General features: G+C 42.2%; 1 protein-coding gene and 1 non-coding gene across 2 annotated transcripts; both read right to left on the reverse strand.

The window, feature by feature from the left end:
- Window positions 1–1,807: 1,807 nt before the first annotated feature.
- On the reverse strand, window positions 1,808–12,517 carry LOC140322775 (aurora kinase B-A-like). The gene is made up of 8 exons (XM_072399373.1): window positions 12,332–12,517; window positions 8,857–8,941; window positions 8,627–8,693; window positions 7,023–7,217; window positions 4,980–5,118; window positions 3,838–3,986; window positions 3,589–3,763; window positions 1,808–2,504 (listed from the first exon to the last, which is right to left on the reverse strand). The coding sequence occupies exons 1-8, from the start codon at window positions 12,365–12,367 to the stop codon at window positions 2,331–2,333; spliced, it is 1,020 nt and encodes a 339-aa protein (XP_072255474.1). The 5' UTR covers window positions 12,368–12,517; the 3' UTR covers window positions 1,808–2,330.
- A 4,769-nt stretch (window positions 12,518–17,286) lies between these two features.
- On the reverse strand, window positions 17,287–17,421 carry LOC140325076 (U8 small nucleolar RNA). Its single transcript, XR_011919659.1, has one exon. It is a non-coding gene; the product is annotated as a U8 small nucleolar RNA (small nucleolar RNA).
- Window positions 17,422–17,919: the final 498 nt, after the last annotated feature.

A 17,919-nucleotide genomic window follows, 5' to 3' on the forward strand; every position in this document is an offset into this window, starting at 1 on the left:
TGATGCCGTGGAGCAGACAAGGTAGACGTTCCAAGGAAAGGCAGCGATCAAGTAATACTGACCCCATTGAGTCACAATAGCATCTACTGCATCTGGATATATCTACATCTGGATATAAACCTGTCCTGTTTTTAGTTGGGTCCTTTCCTTCTGTCACGGTCTGTATTTGTATGCCATTGCAACCCCTATTAAATGTACCACCTTGAACATTGAGGCTTGTAAGTCAACCTCGAGTTCCTCAACCAGGTCAACATCAAGTCCTGGAACATTCCTAGTATAGAGATCATGTTCTTTGGTCCAGTTGCTGTATAAATGTCTACTCAAGGAATGTTCGTCTGACAAGGCAGGAAAGGGAAGTCCTACACAGGACAGGATTTGCTCTTCCTTTGCTTTGCAGGACCTCTTGTTTTGCCCTGGTGAGTGATGTATTCCACCTCCATGGCTTTGTCTAGGAAAATTATCTGAAGGTTATCAGATGACTCTCCAACAGGTTGGTCCAATGCTAAAGTGGAACAGCCAAATCTCTTGATGTCCAAATATTATTCAGAGACAAGAATTCTACATCAACGAGCTACCCAGCTGCCACCATTGGTTGGGAGAATCGTCAAAAGACAGAAGAAAGGACTTCCCCAATTCCTGGGACTGGGCCAATTTGTCTCACAATAACACAATATTGTGTTGCAGATGACAACTAAAACCAGGGAAAGTAAACAGCTTCATGGGAGGTCACCATCAGCCCGAAGACTCCTGTAGATGGGACAAAAGTCAGACAGCGTCTGGAATAAACGGTTAGAATTGGAGACTGGAACGTCGAAGAGCAAATCTAACGGATTCAAATGAATACTCGGAGTGTAGAGGTCAGCATGAATGTAGGGCCATGAACTAGAAAGGCAGAGGCCCTACAGCAAAACATTGCCAGAAAGTAATGTGTAATTAAAGCAGACAGTTTTTACTTAACTTACATAAAATGGTAGACATTTTTACTTTACATAAAAGGGTAGACATCCCTTTTATATAAAGCAAATATATATATATATTTATTTTTTTTATGTAAACCCTCCCTTTTCCATACCTGCATCATGCATCCCAGGGGAACCCTTGAAAAAGCTTTGCAGTCTTCAGGTATCCCCCTGCTATAATTACTATAGCTGCAGTATATTAGTGTGGTCAGTAGGAAGAATTGGGCAGAACGAAACCTTTACAGATGGGCAAAAACATGGTGTCAGTGACCTGAGATGTACAAACTGCTGATTGTCCAGGGAAACCCAGCAACCTCTGGAGGAACCCTGATCGATAAACACTGATTTAGAGCTTTCATCCAGGATAAGATGAATTGCCTTCTTTACAGTTTGGAAAAGTAACCGGTTACAACTAAATCCTTAAAACCATTTTGCAACATAGACTGGGGCTTTGGTCTCCATGGTCCAGAAAGCCTAAACAAAGGGGCTAATGAAGATCCACCACAGTCCTTGAGGAGGCATTGGAAGTTTTGAAATGAGAACATAAGTTGGCCCTAGGATATCAGCTCTTGCATCTGGAATGCAAGCTATGCAAGTGCCTGAAAATACAGTACATCCCCCACCACCTTGCTAGACTTTGCACATAGATGTGGAACCAAGCTAGGAGCGCCCCAACGCTTCAGAAAAAAATTGGATACCTCCTAATAGGACACAGATGATAAACCTCAGAAGGTTCAACCCTTTACCTACTATATCAAACATTCTGCTGAACTACACATCAATAAAATAAAGATCAAAATGTTCTTTGGTTTACCCAGGTACATGTGTTTAAAGAACACATTCAAAACTCAGTAATAAGAAATTTTTATTTATATTAAAAACAGGATGTAACGGTAAAAATACACAAAGTTGAGCCCCTTTCACATACAAAACACCAATCTAAAACAGGAACTTTTCTTTATTGCAGATTCCAGCATGGGTGCCACCAGGGCATGCTGGGATATGTAGTTCTGCACGTCAACTAATAGGTAAGGCATCTTGGGTTTCAGATTTGTTTCAGCTGTTTGTAATGTCAGTCGCTCAGCTCATTCCCTTCGCAGAAGATGGATACAATCACGCACCTAATATATAAATATACAGAGTAATAAGCAGCAGGCATTTTATTTCCTTCGTGAACAGCTTGGCCTGTGCTACAAGAACACACATACATATAAATATGTACATCACACCATATAACCCATCAGAGCTCTCCATTTAACAGTATATACAGTAGATTCTGGTGAGGACGACGATGTCATGGAGCAGAGCTACATCATGTGACCAGGTGGTAGATGTGAGCATGTGGTACAGTACATAGCAGCCTGGCATAGGCTATTTGGCCAGGCCATCATAGCCTGGTGGCATGATTCGACGGGAGTTGGCACGCACCCACGGATGCTCCATGACGTCTTTAAGTGGCAGGCGCTGTGCTGGGACGTATTTTAAAAGCTTGGCGATTAGGTCTTTAGATCCTTCGGATAGGAAGGAAGGGAAACGTAGGTCGACCTAGGAGGGGGGAGACCAAAGTTAAAAATTCAGGATAAAGTTATAAAGAAACAGATGAATCAAAATACAGCAGTTCTGGGAAAGATTTGTACTCTGTATCTAGTCCTGACACTATCACAGATATGCACAGCCCTGTCAAGCAGCAGTTAAACTTTGGTTACTTACAACAATACTAACCAACCAACCAATTGTTGGTCTGTACTCCCCAGACTTTTCTAAACATGGCACCATGCTACATCTTTACCCAGCAGGATATATATATATATATATATATATATATATATATATATATATATATATATATACACACACACATACATACATACATACACACACACACACTTGCAGGTTCACCCCCTGTGTTTGTGCGGGTTTCCTCCCACATTCCAAAAACATGCAGTTAAGTTATTTGGCTTCCCCCAAAAATTGTCCTTAGACTGTAATAATGACATATGACTGACTATGGTAGGAACATTAGATTGTGAGCTCCTTTGAGGGACAGCTAGTGACATGACTTTGTACAGCACTGCACATTATGATGGCACTATATAAATACTTTGTAATAATAATAACCTCTGGCTTTAGAAAGGGCAGGTTTTCGGTCTTGTAATATATTTTTGAACCAGATCTCAATAAGCATGCTTTAAGTAATTTCTTCCTCATATATGACTGCCTTGACGACAAAACATCAGCATGACAGATCGAGAACTTACATTGTTAGGAGAATTTAGCATCAAAGGCCCTGTGATTTAATAATAAAGTCCAGGTAAAGCCAACACCTCTAGGTTGTCTGCATATATCTGTTTTGTCATTTACAAATGATCTGTAGGGCCCGAGGGACAACTGCTGCAGCATGTTTAAATGAATGCATTACACACCCCATAAAAATGTGTTTAACATCCCCAAAGTGGAGTTGAATTGATGCTGCTCAAAGGTTTCATATGCTTTTCACAAGCTTGTTCTTACACAAACTGCATCCAGGGGTAAATCTAAAGTCCTGTTCCGATTTGCCTATTTAGACGCAAGCATGGTATTTAGAGTGACTACACACACCTATGTTTTAAAAAAACCTTTACCCGCTCACCTTGACTATCCTACGGTGGGTCTCTGTGTGAGATGGGCTCTCGAAAGGTGGCGACCCAACCAGAAGCTCATAGCAAAGAACGCCTGTGCACCACAAATCCACCTTCTCATCATGGGTCTTGCCCTCGATCATTTCTGGCGGCAGATAGTCCAGTGTTCCGCACATGGTGCGCCGTCTGTAACACAACATGGTGAGTACTTCATAGTCACAGCTCAAACATATGCTCCATACTACAGCCTTCGGACATACCTGAGTGAGGGGGCATGCACCGACCAGCCAAAGTCTGCAATCTTCAGCTCTCCCTTATATCCCATCAGAAGATTCTCAGGTTTGATGTCTCTATGGATAACCTTCCTCTCGTGGCAGTATTGGAGAGCGTCTGCAAGTTCCTCTATAAACTGCCAAGAAAAGAAAAGTTTATAGAAGATAGAACACCAAGACAGAGCTTTCCGGCTACTAAAGAACGTGGATTTATCCTGTGAATGTACATTTACACCATCCAGTCAGATATGGTAGCTGTATTTGCTTTTTAAATCCTTGTGTTTTAAATGTTTTCACCAGGTGAACCTACCAGAAGTGCAAAGTACACCTTTTTGATGGTGTTACCACCTAAATATCAAGGGTGCTAGCTCACCTGCAGCATAGCCCAGCCTACAAATACCTCCCTCCCATTTTCTATATTTAACAGAAGAAAGTTGTTCTGTAGTCCTCAGAAAATCTAACCACACACAGTACAACCAAACAGTCATTTAGATTTTAGTAGTGTATACTTGGTACAGATATTTATGGCATCCAACAGATGTAAACACTTTCAATTGTATATTAAATAGACCAAGAGAGCATTATTACTATAAGCCCATCCAATACAATGCTGCTGCACCACACAGGCGTATAAAAGTGCCAAAGCATTCACCATAGGGGTGGTGGCTTATGCCCAAAGCCAGGTTTCCTTCAAATGCCAACTATATTGGTAAATATTTTTAACAATTTATATGGCACAAACCATACTTTAGTCCAATTGCAGGGGAACAAAGGTTTCATATAAACAGCCTAGACCTAGGGACTGCAGGAACCTGAAGACCAATGTTAGTTCCCAGCTGCAGCTAGCTGCCTATAGCAGAACAGAAGCCTTGTGTACAGCATGGACATAGAAACTAAGAAGTTCAACAGGTATCTGAAGATAATTACTAGAATGGGGGTGTGACTATCTTTTGGATCGAAAACCTAATGTTGGGTCTTTTTTTAACCATTCCAGCTTTTAAAGTGACCACAAGCTCACCGCATTCTAAACATACGAGGAGTCAAAAGCCTTTCACAGCTTTATAAAACATTACTGGGGCAGCAGGAGAGTCAGCAATAGCTTCCTCCATGTCTATGATCAGCTTACTTACCGTGGCACTTCTCTGCTCATCGAATCGTCCACAGTTCTGCAGCTCTTTGTACAGCTCTCCACGTGGTGCAAACTCCAGCATCAGGTAGATACGTTTGCGGTCATGGAAGTAGTTATACATGTGGAGGATATTTGGATGCCTGGAAGAAATACGCGAGTAAATGGTCAGAAGGATTTATATGCCAGTAAGACAATTGTGCACACATCTATAGCAAATGTCAGCATGCTTTTAAGCCTTTTCACTGCCAGGTAATTTTAATCATTTTAGACACTAAGGCTACGTACAACACTTGCAATGGTACTCTTCTGATATTCAGCTCAGGGCCAATATCCGACGGGAATCTGTCGCGTGTACAGCGCCTGTCATCTGAATGACCACACTGGCGGATCAACGAACAATGACCGATCTTAATGGGAGTGAAGGGGGAGAGCGGGGTGCTGCGCCATCATTCTTCCCCTCCCCTCTCCATAGAGCAGAACAGTGCTGTATGTACAACACTCGTTCATGCATCGTGCAGTAGTTTGTCATTGGAAAGGACAATGAAAGATCCTTTCCAAAAACAATTATTGCACTTGTCTATGCAGCCCAAGTCTGCACTTGTAGCAGACTTTGCACTTGTTGCACATGCAAAACAGTAAGAATTACAGTACTGTACCTGAAAGGACCAATAGGAAAAACATTAAATAAAATACTTGATGAGCCATAAAGACGACTAATTTATTGACTTGCCATTTATATTACTTTGTTGTGCACTACTATTCCCAATGTGCTGCATATGGTTGTCCATTATATGTGTTTGCACTCTAGGTAGGAGTGCACATTGAGTGTATGCACACATGGCAGAATTTACTGTTTTCTTCCAATTTTTTTTTTTTAAACTTTTTTTTACCATTACATAAGGGGGCTGACAATGTACATTCCTGTCTTTCCACTTACCACCCAGGCCTTTTCTTTGTGGTCCCAGGCTGCCAGAAAGTGCAAAAATGCTCGTTAATTACAGCATGGTGTTCTGGCTGCACCTTCCAAGTGTTCTAGAAGTGACTGGGTGGCTTTTACAGCCCTCAGGCCCACTTACTATCTTTCAACCTTTTCAAAGTATTGACGTACAGATACATATTGGCAGCTATTTTTTTTTTCTATGTCTCGCGTCCTTTATGCTAGCCTTTGAGAACATTTGTGAGATAGGGGATAAAAGTCTAAGCAGGGGCAAAAATGTCAGAATTCTAAAAAGAAATGTGATTCTTTCCTCTATTACCGTCATCTTGGTATTGGCAGGGCGTCTCTTCCCCAATACCAGAAACTGCAGCAAGAATAGAAACTCAGCTGAAACTCCGAGACTTTTAATCAAAGGCCTAGGCACCCTCGCATACCAGGTAATTAGTGATCGCCATGCTTGTGCCAGGTTTTTTAAAGTACTTAAACTCATTTTCACTTTACATAAAAGGGTTGACAAAAAAAACAAAAACGACTTGATCGCTGCAAATGGGAGTGAAGAGCTTCCTCTGATACCCAAATCACACATCCTGCGTGCACCTTCTGCACAGAAGGGTCATTATTTTCACTAAGGGGAAAGAGATGCCAACCTCACGCATGAGCAGTGGGATCAGCTCTTTTTCCCCCTTTACACCTGGCTACATCACCCAGTCTCACATCTGCACAGTGAGAGACCGTAGCAAGAAGACAAGACGACAAGATTGAAGATGGCAGAAGCGCCGGGACGAAAAGGAATTCTAGACGACGCGGGACTGGATCAAAGGAGGGTCCAGCACCATCGAGGGATTGGCAGAATTAAAGGTTAACTGTGATTTGTTAATTCTCAGTTTAGTTCTGCTTTAAACAAAGCATCATAACAAAAAATATCATGACAGACAAGGAACCCAAATCCTGAGAAGTCAAAATGTCTCCCTAAAGTAGCCCGTGACATAGTAGCACCCAGAGGTAATTTCTCTGTCTAGAGACAAACATTTCACCTCTAGGCAGACACTGACTTTAATCCTTCACATGTCATGAAGTCCATCAGGAAAATAGGAACACGCCACATACCTGAGATGAGATTGGATCTCGATCTCTCTCCTCAGCTGATGCTCCACACCTTCCTTCTCCAGCTGTGATTTGAAGAGAACCTTTAGGGCCAGAATGAACTTGGTCTCTTTGTGACGGGCCAGGTAGACGTTTCCAAACTTGCCTTTACCTAGAGGACGGCCGATTTGAAAGTCGTCCATGCTGAACTTTTTGTGCCTAAATGAGGAAAAAGAAATAGGAATTTAGTACTGGATTAAAACAGGGCCAATCTCATCAAGATATTTGTAGAGCCCAACATACGCTCATATTTATTATTCTATTTCAATAAATACAATTTTTCAGTCAAGGTCTGGAATACAATTAATAAAGTCCATCGTTTTCCCTGTCCCTTTTTAGCTGGACGAACCACTCGCCTACAGCTTTTTCCCACCCAGCTTAAAAAAATTTCTGGGGAAACCATTTATACAAAAACCACTTACAAAAAAAAAAAGCAACAATTGCTGCAGTTGGGACAAACCATAAAACACTGCCTGGAGTGCTTACAATGCTCAGCTGTGATTTACGGTATATGGCTTCAATCCTTAAATCTTTCTGGAACTGGAAAATAAAATGTTAGCTGGCGTTCAGCTTTGCTGCTTTGACCTCGAAACTACATTCCATCTAAAGATGCCCTTTCTACAGATTGTAAGCTCTTCGGGGCCGGGTCCTTTTCCTGTGTCACTGTCTGTCATTTGCAACCCCTATTTAATGTACAGCGCTGTGTACTATGTTGGTGCTTTATAAATAATGTTTATTAATAATTGAGGGTGACAATTATGCTGTTCAGTCACCCTGGTAATGGCCAAAAATAATCTAAAGGCAGGGTGAACAGGTAATAAAATCCAGTTACCAGTGGGGATGTAACCAAAACTGATGTCAGCCAATAGCTCCTGGCACTTTTCACTAACCACCGGGCTGTTTTTGAATGGTTATACCTGGGAGTTGGGTCACAATACAGGTGCTGCCATCTGCCTATAATTTCTGGGTTGACTGCTGTAGAGTGAATGCCAACTGGTGGAGCTGGATGCAAGGCACCAATGATTGATTTAGCTGCGGCAATCAAGACTGATTGGGAGCATAAAGCCTCTTGGGATACATACACCACACACCACAGGAGGCTCTGGCAGCTCATTCTGCGCATGTTCTGATTTTGGGCATGCGCAGAAGGGGCATTTTTTTCACTAGGGGGAAAGATGGTGATCTTATGCATGTGCAGCGAGATCGGCTCTTTTTTTTCTCCCTGTACAGCAGGCTACATCACCCTGATCTCACAACTGCAGTGCAATATTAGGTGACAAAGCAAGAACACCGTAAAAGATCAAAGATGGCGGCGTCCAGCACTTGCTTAGCGCGGGGACGAAGAGAAATTAGAGGACAACACAGGACCGGACCATGGGAAGGTCTAGCATCATCGAGGATCTGCGGGATTGAAGCTAAGTGTGATTTTTTTTATTTTCAGTTTAATTCAGCTTTAAGGATTTTAAATATTTTAGGAGGTCCTTTGGGGTAAAAAGGTTATGAAAGCCTAAGCTCTATTGCCATGAGAGATCAATATCAGTGTGCCACAGAAAGTTAGAGAAACTCACCCTTCTGATGATTTGTCAGGCTGGTTCTCTGTCTGATTCTCGGTCACCGGCACCCTGCCAGCCATTACTGCAGAGAAGACACAAAGAAGAATAAAGCATGGTGTGCATATCTTCTCATAGTCAGTATATTTATTCTCCCCCATGACAATTTACAGTAATGATAAAGGACTGGCAGCACATGGATAACCAGAGCCCTTTGCCAACCATTGTGTTCACTGGATGCAGCATACCTCCTGTGTTGGAGCTGGAAGCTGACTGGCATTGTTCTTTCCTCATCACCCTCTGTGCTCCCGAAGCACTGGATGGAGTTGTGAACTGTGAAATAAATTACAAGGATTACTATAATCGAACAAACCAAAACATGGATGATGAATCTACACAAAAAAAAAAAAATCTCAAATCCGAAAATATTGCGCCAACTTAATCTTAAACAATAATAAATAAAATATTAATAAAATAATAAAAATAATCAAAGATGTAAAAATTAAGGCCCCTTTCAGACTTCATTTGAAGACCGACCATCATCCACCCCTTTTCAGCTACTATGCCGGCAGCTGCTTCTTTGTGCATTTGAGATGCGATTCTTTCTCCAGAGGTGAAAAAGCAACCCTGCGGCAGAAGTTACTTATCTTTCTGTAACTGCACTGCAAACTGCACACAATGGTTCCCAATTGCTACCATTTAGTTATGAGGACCTATCAGAGTGAAAACATTCTGCCTAGATTTTTTTTTAGCTGGGCATGCAGAAGTTGTAGGCTGGTGGCAACCCCGTTATTGTTAGCCAACTTTATAGTAAACACTTGGAAACAGCTGGGTGGTTACTGAAAAGTGCTGGGTGGTGTGCCTGGAGAGATCACTGATAAGGTAAATGGAATGTTTTCACTTTAAATAAAACCTTTGCTTTTTTAAATTTTCATGCCAATAAGAAGACTGATAGGGAAACCAGCAGCCTCTTCAGGTACTTAAACCACATATTCCAGGAGACTGTTCCTCCTGCCCATGTCTGAAATCATACAACGTGTCGTCAGGAGCTTTCCTCAAATGTAAATGAACAAGTGCAGTGTTCAACCCTGATTTTTTTTTTTTTTAAGCTGGGTGGGAAGAAGCTGTAAGCAGGTAGCAGGCTCTGTAATGCAACCCAACTGTTCAGTAATCACCCAAAAACAGCCGAGTGGTTGGTGAAAAGTGCTGGGCGCTGCGCCCAGCTAGAAGTGACTGGGGAGAACACTGAAGTGAGCAATCTTACAAATGGGCAGAGCGAGACCGGCGCTCATTTGTTTACTTTTGAGGTCAAGAATTGCCTAATCTTGCACATGTGCAGTGAGAGATCGGGAGAGAGCATCAAGAAAGCAGAAGAGGTGGTGTGGGAGTCCTAGAAAGCAAGACAGCACAGGATACACTAGGTGGATCATGTACAATATTTAACATCCTTCAGCAAGAAAGCACAAGTGATTTTTGTTTTTGAATGCAAGTTCTGCTGTTAAGGGAGTGTGGTTGAGCCTGCGGTTGAATTCAGTGTCAGTCCCAAGTCCCCGAATGGTCCTATGGGATCAACAGGTGATAATACTAGAGGCATAACTGCTGTGTTTATCTAAACATCCCACAAGTCATCAGGTTTGTTTTATTCAAAAACTGTGCATGTTACCCTCTGATAAAGGAATACAAACACTTTTCTACTACTGCCTTTTTCAGTTTGTAGTCTGTTCTTCTCAATAAGCAGAGTTTTCCCTTCCTTTCTGTCTAATGCCAATCACAGCGCTGGTTGATGGGCATGAAAGAGGAACTAAAGCCCCACAATTCACCTGTGATCCATCGTAGGGCACGGCCATCTTTGCCTTTAGCCATCTTGATTGGCTATGCTGGCCTACCCCAGGACATGCAAGGAAGCCCGGGACTGCTGTGTTTCCCAGGCAACCAAATCTGACAATGCGCAACGCCGCTTGTTCGCATTTCACCAATGCAATCAGGCAGATAAGTTGGGTTACTGCTGAAGTGACATCTCTTGTCCCATTCTACAAAGACCACCTGCTTGATGTTTAATTCTGCAGGACTTTAGTGGAAGGAAGCTACAGACACATGCGCAGATATGAGAGGGTTTAACTTTACACTAAATGCCGCCCCCCGTGCTGCAGAAGGGTAAGGCTATGTACACGTCAGATGATTCTTTTCCAATTATTGCCTCAGGGCTGATATGGGGCGAGAATCTGACGTGTGTACAGCGCTCATTGTATATGGATCCATGCTGGTGGACTAACGAACGATAGTAATCGAAGTGAAGGGGACAGAGCACATCAGGGTGCAGCTCCGTCCCCCCTCCATAAAGCAGAACAGCAATGCATGTACAGCACTCATTCATGCATCATTCAGCCGTTTTGTTGTTGGAAAGGACCGTAAAAGATACTTTCCAAGGACAATTATTGCACGTGTGTACCCAGCCTAATTTGTGGCACTCTTACAACAAGTCCAGCAGTCACTGGTTCCACTATAGATGATGCGTGGGGTCAGAAAAAGAAAACCGGTCGAGTATTCCTAAAGCAGAACTCTTCTTTCTGGGGCTCACTAGTCCATCCACCACCTCCATCTTTTTTCTTCCGGGTTCTCCTCTCACCATCACACCTGCACAAGGCAAAGTGTCTTCCTGCACATGTGTCACACATTATAGAATAGCATCTCATGCTCAATCTCAGGCATGCGCAGAAGGAGCAGCCCACAGCCTCCTGGCATGTGACGTAAGTGTTCCAGGAGGAGGAAAAGATAAAAACACATGTTCTTCCTATTAGGAATAGCCACTTTTTTTATAAAACTTTTTAAAGTGTAGTAAAGTAGGAAGAAGAAGCCGGAGGAAGAGAATATGGCAGCGAAGAGACGGATCTCTTTAACATATTAATCTATAACATTTGTGATTCAGGTGATGAAGTATAACTGGACCCCCCCCCCCATAATATATATTGCTGCACCATTCATACCCCCAATAGGTGCCACTTTATACTTTGTTTATTGGTGACATTTTATTTGAAATGCCGGTGCTGTGTGTGACCCTGTGCCCCTTTTGTGGACATCTGTGGCACCTTATCCCCATATCGGGTGCAGACACATGACAGGGTTGCTGTCACAGGCGCTGCCCATGGGGTCCATTAAGCTTGCAGATTCATTATTTGCAGCACCAACAATTGAAGGCGTATGGGGTGACACACTGCGGGATTTAAGTGAGCATGCGTGCTATGGTGACAACGCTGCAGCTGCTCAGTTAGCGTAGTCACCAAGGCTGACAACAAAGACCTACTTCTAGCAAATTCAACAGAAATAAAAAAGCAGAGCACAAACATAAAAGAAGGATCACCATTATAAAATGAGAACTAATGCCACTCAATATAGCAATATTTCACTAGATGCCCGCACTGTGTGTGACAGAAGTTTGGACATAAGAACTCAAGAGCCAAGGTTGCTGCAGAATGTTGAATATTTTAGAGTATGTTAAATGCTGGCGTCCCCTGTTGCAATCAGTGGTCTCTTCCACATGTAATAGTAGACAAGGGGTGGCGGAAGGAACCACTAATCATAACGGGGGTAGAAGGCATTCCAAAGGGATGACATGCAGAAGATTTTAGAATGCAGCAGTGCAGGAAATGCATTATCCGCCACAGGCACAGCTTCACTTTCCGGTAGGGTGGGAACGAAGGAGAACAAGACTACAGAAGTGATTACCTTGTAGAAGGGGTTTACGTTCTCTTTGTAGGACATCGTGCTGAAAAATATACGCGGTTAGGACGCGCAGAATGAATTGACCGGTGTCCGCCCCTTTTGCCGGTAACACACCCCCGCTATCCCCGAGCTCTCCTCAGCCTCGCGCGCACAACCGCCTCAAAGTATTCAAACCTCCTCCAGGAAAGGCGCCTTTACCAACGAACCAATCAGAAGAGCTACACTGCAGGGGATTTAAATTGACATCGGCCTATAGGGAAGCGAATCTATCTCGCTGAGACCAATAGAGGTGGAGATGGGCGGGTCAAATGCGTGCCTTACGCCGTGCGCGTCCCCGCCGCTGACAGTGCGTACTGCGACTGAGCGCTCCAGTGTCAGGTGACGTGGACATGTTTCAGCCATTTTCGAAGTCACGCAGCATAGGCTCTGTTGATGGTTACTGGCAATCTGTGAAGTGTAGTCATTAAACATCAAATGTCTGTGCTGCCCCTTTTTAGACCAGCTGGAACCCATTATTAATATATTATATGCTATTCTTACACTTCCTCCTGAGAGGGGTGATGTCAGTAAAGACTAATAATAAAAAATGGAACTGGAAGTCAATGTATTTTTTTGTTCATCAAATATATGTCAATAAGGCTTCTGAAAAATTACAAGTTCAATGTGCCATATTTCACCGTTATATTCACCATGTTCTAGCATACCATATTTTACCACCACATTCACCATGTATCAGCATTATTATTATTATTATTATTATTATAATAAACAGGATTTATATACAGCCAACATATTACGCAGCGCTGTATATTAAATAGGGGTTCCAGATGACAAATACAGACAGTGACACAGGAGGAAGAGAGGACCCTGCAACAGAGAGCTTACAATCTAGGACATATATTACCGACACTTTCACCATCAATTTCACTTTGTATCATCATGAGATATTTCACCAATACTTTTACCATATTTCAACATGACACCATTTTCTGCCACTTGCTTCCTAAAGAGTACTCCTATCATCTCTGCTTACATCAGGGAAAAGTGCCAAAGACAATATACCTGGACTTTAGAAGAAGCTTCGCAACCACCTTTCCCGGGGCCATGGACCCACATCATTAGGTGACACATTCATTTTGGGTTCCAAACTACTCCATCGTCTACCTTCTTTTACAGGTGAATCCCCAGATCAAACCTTCCCTGCCCCCTGAACCAACAAAATCAGGGGACGCAATTTCCCCTCTGAGGGTCCAAACGGCTCAATTGTTTACCAGCCCCGTGGCCCTATATAACTAGGTGACACATTTGCAGTCTTTCCTCTGGAGGTCCAAATTACTCCATTACCCGTCTTCTTATTCAAATAAATCCCCAGATCCAAGCTCATCTGCCACATGGACCTACATCATCCAGTGACACATTCACAATCTCTCTTCTGAATGTCCAAACTAGTCCATTGCCCACTTTCTAATTTAGTTTAATCCCCGGATCCAACCTCACCTGCCCCATGAACCAAAAAAATTAGGAGACACATTCCTAATTTCTCCTCTGGGGTCCAAACTACTCCTTTGTCTGCCATCTTCTTCAAGTGAATCCCCAGATCCCACCTTACCTGCCCCATGGACCCAAATCATCAGGTGACATATGATATGACATTTGCCCCATTTTACATCCTCTCCCCTGGGCTCTAAGCTATGCCAATTTCCTCCTTATTATGCAAGTGAATCCCCAGAGCTATCCTTGGTACCGCCAACTACATGGATGCCAAACTTCATGGGGAGGGGGAGGGGGAAGATTCCAAATTTACCAGCTCCCAGCTGCTTAATTCCTCACAGCCCTATGAACACATTCATTATTCCACCAGTCTGCCATTATTCCACCAGTAAACCACCTTCAGTCTCCCTGTGGACCCCAAACACCATGGATGCTGATTTTCATGGCTAAGCTTTTCCTCACTAAGCAGGGTTCAAATAAAGAGAAGAGGGGATCAAAGGCTAAATATAACACATGTATTGAAAAGTTGTTAACAGTATATAAAATACAATAAGTCAAGTAATAAGTTTACTGCCTGTTATACCTTCATGGTGTTCGGACTAAGCAACTAGACAAAAAAAATCTAATATTATATCAGTACTGTTGGATGTCTTGTGACCCGACACAATTCACCTATTTAGCTTCTTATGGTGTATATAACAAACTGAGTTATTCTAAATAGTCATAAAAGAAACTTGATGTTGATGTCTGCATGTCATATAAGTAAATAGCAAAAAAATATATAGTAGTAGTAGATTGCATATTTTAAAGTATAAACTGTCCAATAACATAATAGAACGTAAAAAAAAGAAATATATACATAAGGAACATTTAGTATTAAATAACATTATTAATATACTCAGGGTATTTTTATGATAAACTCCAGAACCGCCCACTGAAAGGCCCTAAACCAAATATCATGGACATGATGCCAAATTTCCCGTCCTCGCGATCCAGCACCAGAGATTGTTCCCTGTTGGCCTGTATACTATGATGGCTTTTCATGATTTCAGGGCAAACATTAAACAGCCCTTGCGTGGTGTCTAGCATTCTAGATTAGAAAGTTGAGAGTCACTTGTATCTCTCCAAGCCATTTGGACCTTTAGGTGTACCCTCAGCTTAGCCATGCAGGATTGTCCATTGGATACAGGTTCACCTACTTGTTGCTTCAGAGGAAAAGTTAAAAAAAAAAGTGAAAGGATAAAAAAAAAAAAAGTCAGAGCAAAAAATCAGAGGAAAAGTCTGAAAAAAGTCTGAGGAGAAAGTGAAAAAAAAAACAAAAACAAACAAAAATTAGAAACTTTGATCCACCTTCTCCGTCCATCACTGCCTCTTGTGTTGGAAGCAGAATGATCGTTTTACCATAGAAAAAAGAGCTGAGGACCAAACAAGAGTTACCTAATGTTAAGAAGCCGGCGAGGAGAAGCTGCCCAGGAAACTCTGAAGTGACCCGCCTTAAATGCACCATGGCCAAGGGCAAGAGGAATCAGAACATCCTTTGTTCCACAGAAACTATGGTACAATTTGCACCTACCACCACTCCAGTCAGTACCACCGGGACACTGGCCACCAGCAGATGGGGTCCCAATCCTGGAACCCTGCATGAAGCAGATAGTTGGTTTCAAGCTGAAGGTTATAGATAGGAGATTGACATACATTCTCCTGGATATCCTTGGAAGAAAATACAGTGGTACCTCAGTATACCTCTGCTTTGGAATAAGTTCAACTTGGTATACGTCCTGTTTGGACACAAAACATTTTGCTTGGTATACAACCTTTGTTTGGAATACAACTTGCGTGCTAGAACTTGTATGGGTCAAAATAAGTCACCAGACTGAGGGCTACCCTTGTTTACCTCTCTTGGGACAAAGCCACGAATGCCCACGAGCGTCAGTACGCACGTTGCTACTATTCAGTGAACAACCTGCGCTAAAACTCTCATAACCAAATCATAACCAAAGAATTTCAGATTCCTGAGAATTTATTGGAAGCGGACTCTCCTTCCAAACAATAACATCTCCTCCTCCTCCTTCCTCAGCACCATCCTAGTAGGCACGCGACTCTTCTCAGCAAGGTAAAGTGAGGTAAATTTTCATTTATTTCATCTAATTACCTTTGTATTTATTAATTTTAGTATTAGGCAGTGTTTAAATTGTTTTATACAACCCCATCAATGAATAATATACCAATAACAATAGGATTTTTTTTCATGTAATGGATTAATCATTTTCTCTATATTTCTTATGGGAACAATTAGTTTGGTATACTTCGAGTTTGGTATAAATCCGAGGATCTGCAGCGGATTAATGAGGTATACCAAGGTACCACTGTGTTGGGAGATGGTGAAAGCCTTGAAATTGGAATCTCTTCTGTTGGTACAAATTTGCTCATTTATTGAGAGAAAAGATGAATGATGGTGTCAATGCCTAGCCTGTACATCTCAGTAAATCCTATCATCCCGTGGTGAAAGAACCCATCTGCATCCTCATTATCAAGGACTTCTGAATGGGCTTGTATTTACGAGTTGAGGACAGTTCATGCTTCAAGAGACCTCCAGCACTGGTGGACCTCAAAAACCCTGTCACACTTCTTGGGAACTTGCAAACTGAAGGTTAACACATATCATGGAGGGAAAACCAAAATTATTGACCTTTATGTTTAGAACTCCAGGTACTGGCCTATGAACACATCAATATTCCAATGGCCTCCCCCATCTTCGAGGGAAGCCTCACAAACATCTTTTCCGGGAATCGACACGGTGTGGATACCAAGTTTCTTGTTTCCCCCTTTAGCAAATTAGTATTCATTTATTCATGAAAAGTATTATTCCAGGGTAAGAACACTTTTTTGATATTTCCTATTCTTTTCATAACAAGTTCTACACAATACACTCTCCTCATCAACAGAAGATGCTCTGCTTTTATACCGAAGCTTAAAAGAGGCGTGGTCTGTGTCAGATGACCAGCCTGACGTTTGGGAGCGCGCTGAAAGAGGCGGGGACGCGCACGCAGTCACGCAAACTTGTTTGGACGCTAGCTCTGAGGTAACAGTGGCGGCCATTTTCTTTGCCCAGTGAAATGGACGCCGCCTGTTTGTTAGACGCAAAAAAAGTGTGGTGATTACGGAAAACTGTGGAGGCCGCTGACGAGGTGGCTGCAGCAGAATTACTAAAATTCGTGTGTGGAACTGTGCCAAAAACGGACTGGGGGATTTGTAGTCAGTGTAGTACCTGAAATGCGCAGTGGATTATGGGATTATTTCAGAACCATATATGGTTAGCAAACTGATGCATTAGGGAATTTGTAGTGTTCTAACGTCAAGTATAAAAGCCTAAGTTTTGTAGGGCCGTAAAGGCAGCTAAAATAAACAGAATGTATTTACTTATAAAGTTTTCTATTTTTGACAAAGTTTAATGATCATCAGGTATAATCAGAATAACACCACTCCGAGTTGTCGGTCAGAGAGGTGGGGGAGATGATTAATCACATGATCATCGTCCTCCATTCATCATTGCTGTTTCTCCAAAAGGAGACAACAGGTAAGGATTGACCCAAACCTGATGATAAAGTTACAATCGTCTATTTTCCGAGCGCCTCACAGACTCACTCAGTGCATCTAACGGCGATCAATTTGCTCAGTTTTGATATTTCCTTTAAATTTTATGATACACAACAAATAAAGATATTGCTTGTAATGCAGCATGATGAAATGTGTTTAAATGAATTACTTTTTAAATAAATAGACCTTTAAATGAAATATTTGTGCATCTAAGCCGAAGCGACACATGGGAGTTTTAATTATTTGCATAGATCCGCCCCTTTCCCCCACGCATATTCTTTTTTTCCGGCCAGGTTACGTCTAGACGATTTAGTTTCCTTTTATTAGTATCGCACATTATAGAATAATAATAATATATTAATTTACAGAAAGTGAGTTTAAAAGTATTTGCCGCATTATGGCGAATGTATTTTTTTTTGAGCACACCAGAAAACATTGCAATGGGGGGTTGCATTTGGGATGGGGGTTCTTGAACCCCCTTCCCTCTCCCAAAGCTTTTGCGG

The sequence above is a fragment of the Pyxicephalus adspersus genome, chromosome 2 (genome assembly GCF_032062135.1).
Source record: "Pyxicephalus adspersus chromosome 2, UCB_Pads_2.0, whole genome shotgun sequence".
NCBI lineage: Eukaryota > Metazoa > Chordata > Amphibia > Anura > Pyxicephalidae > Pyxicephalus > Pyxicephalus adspersus.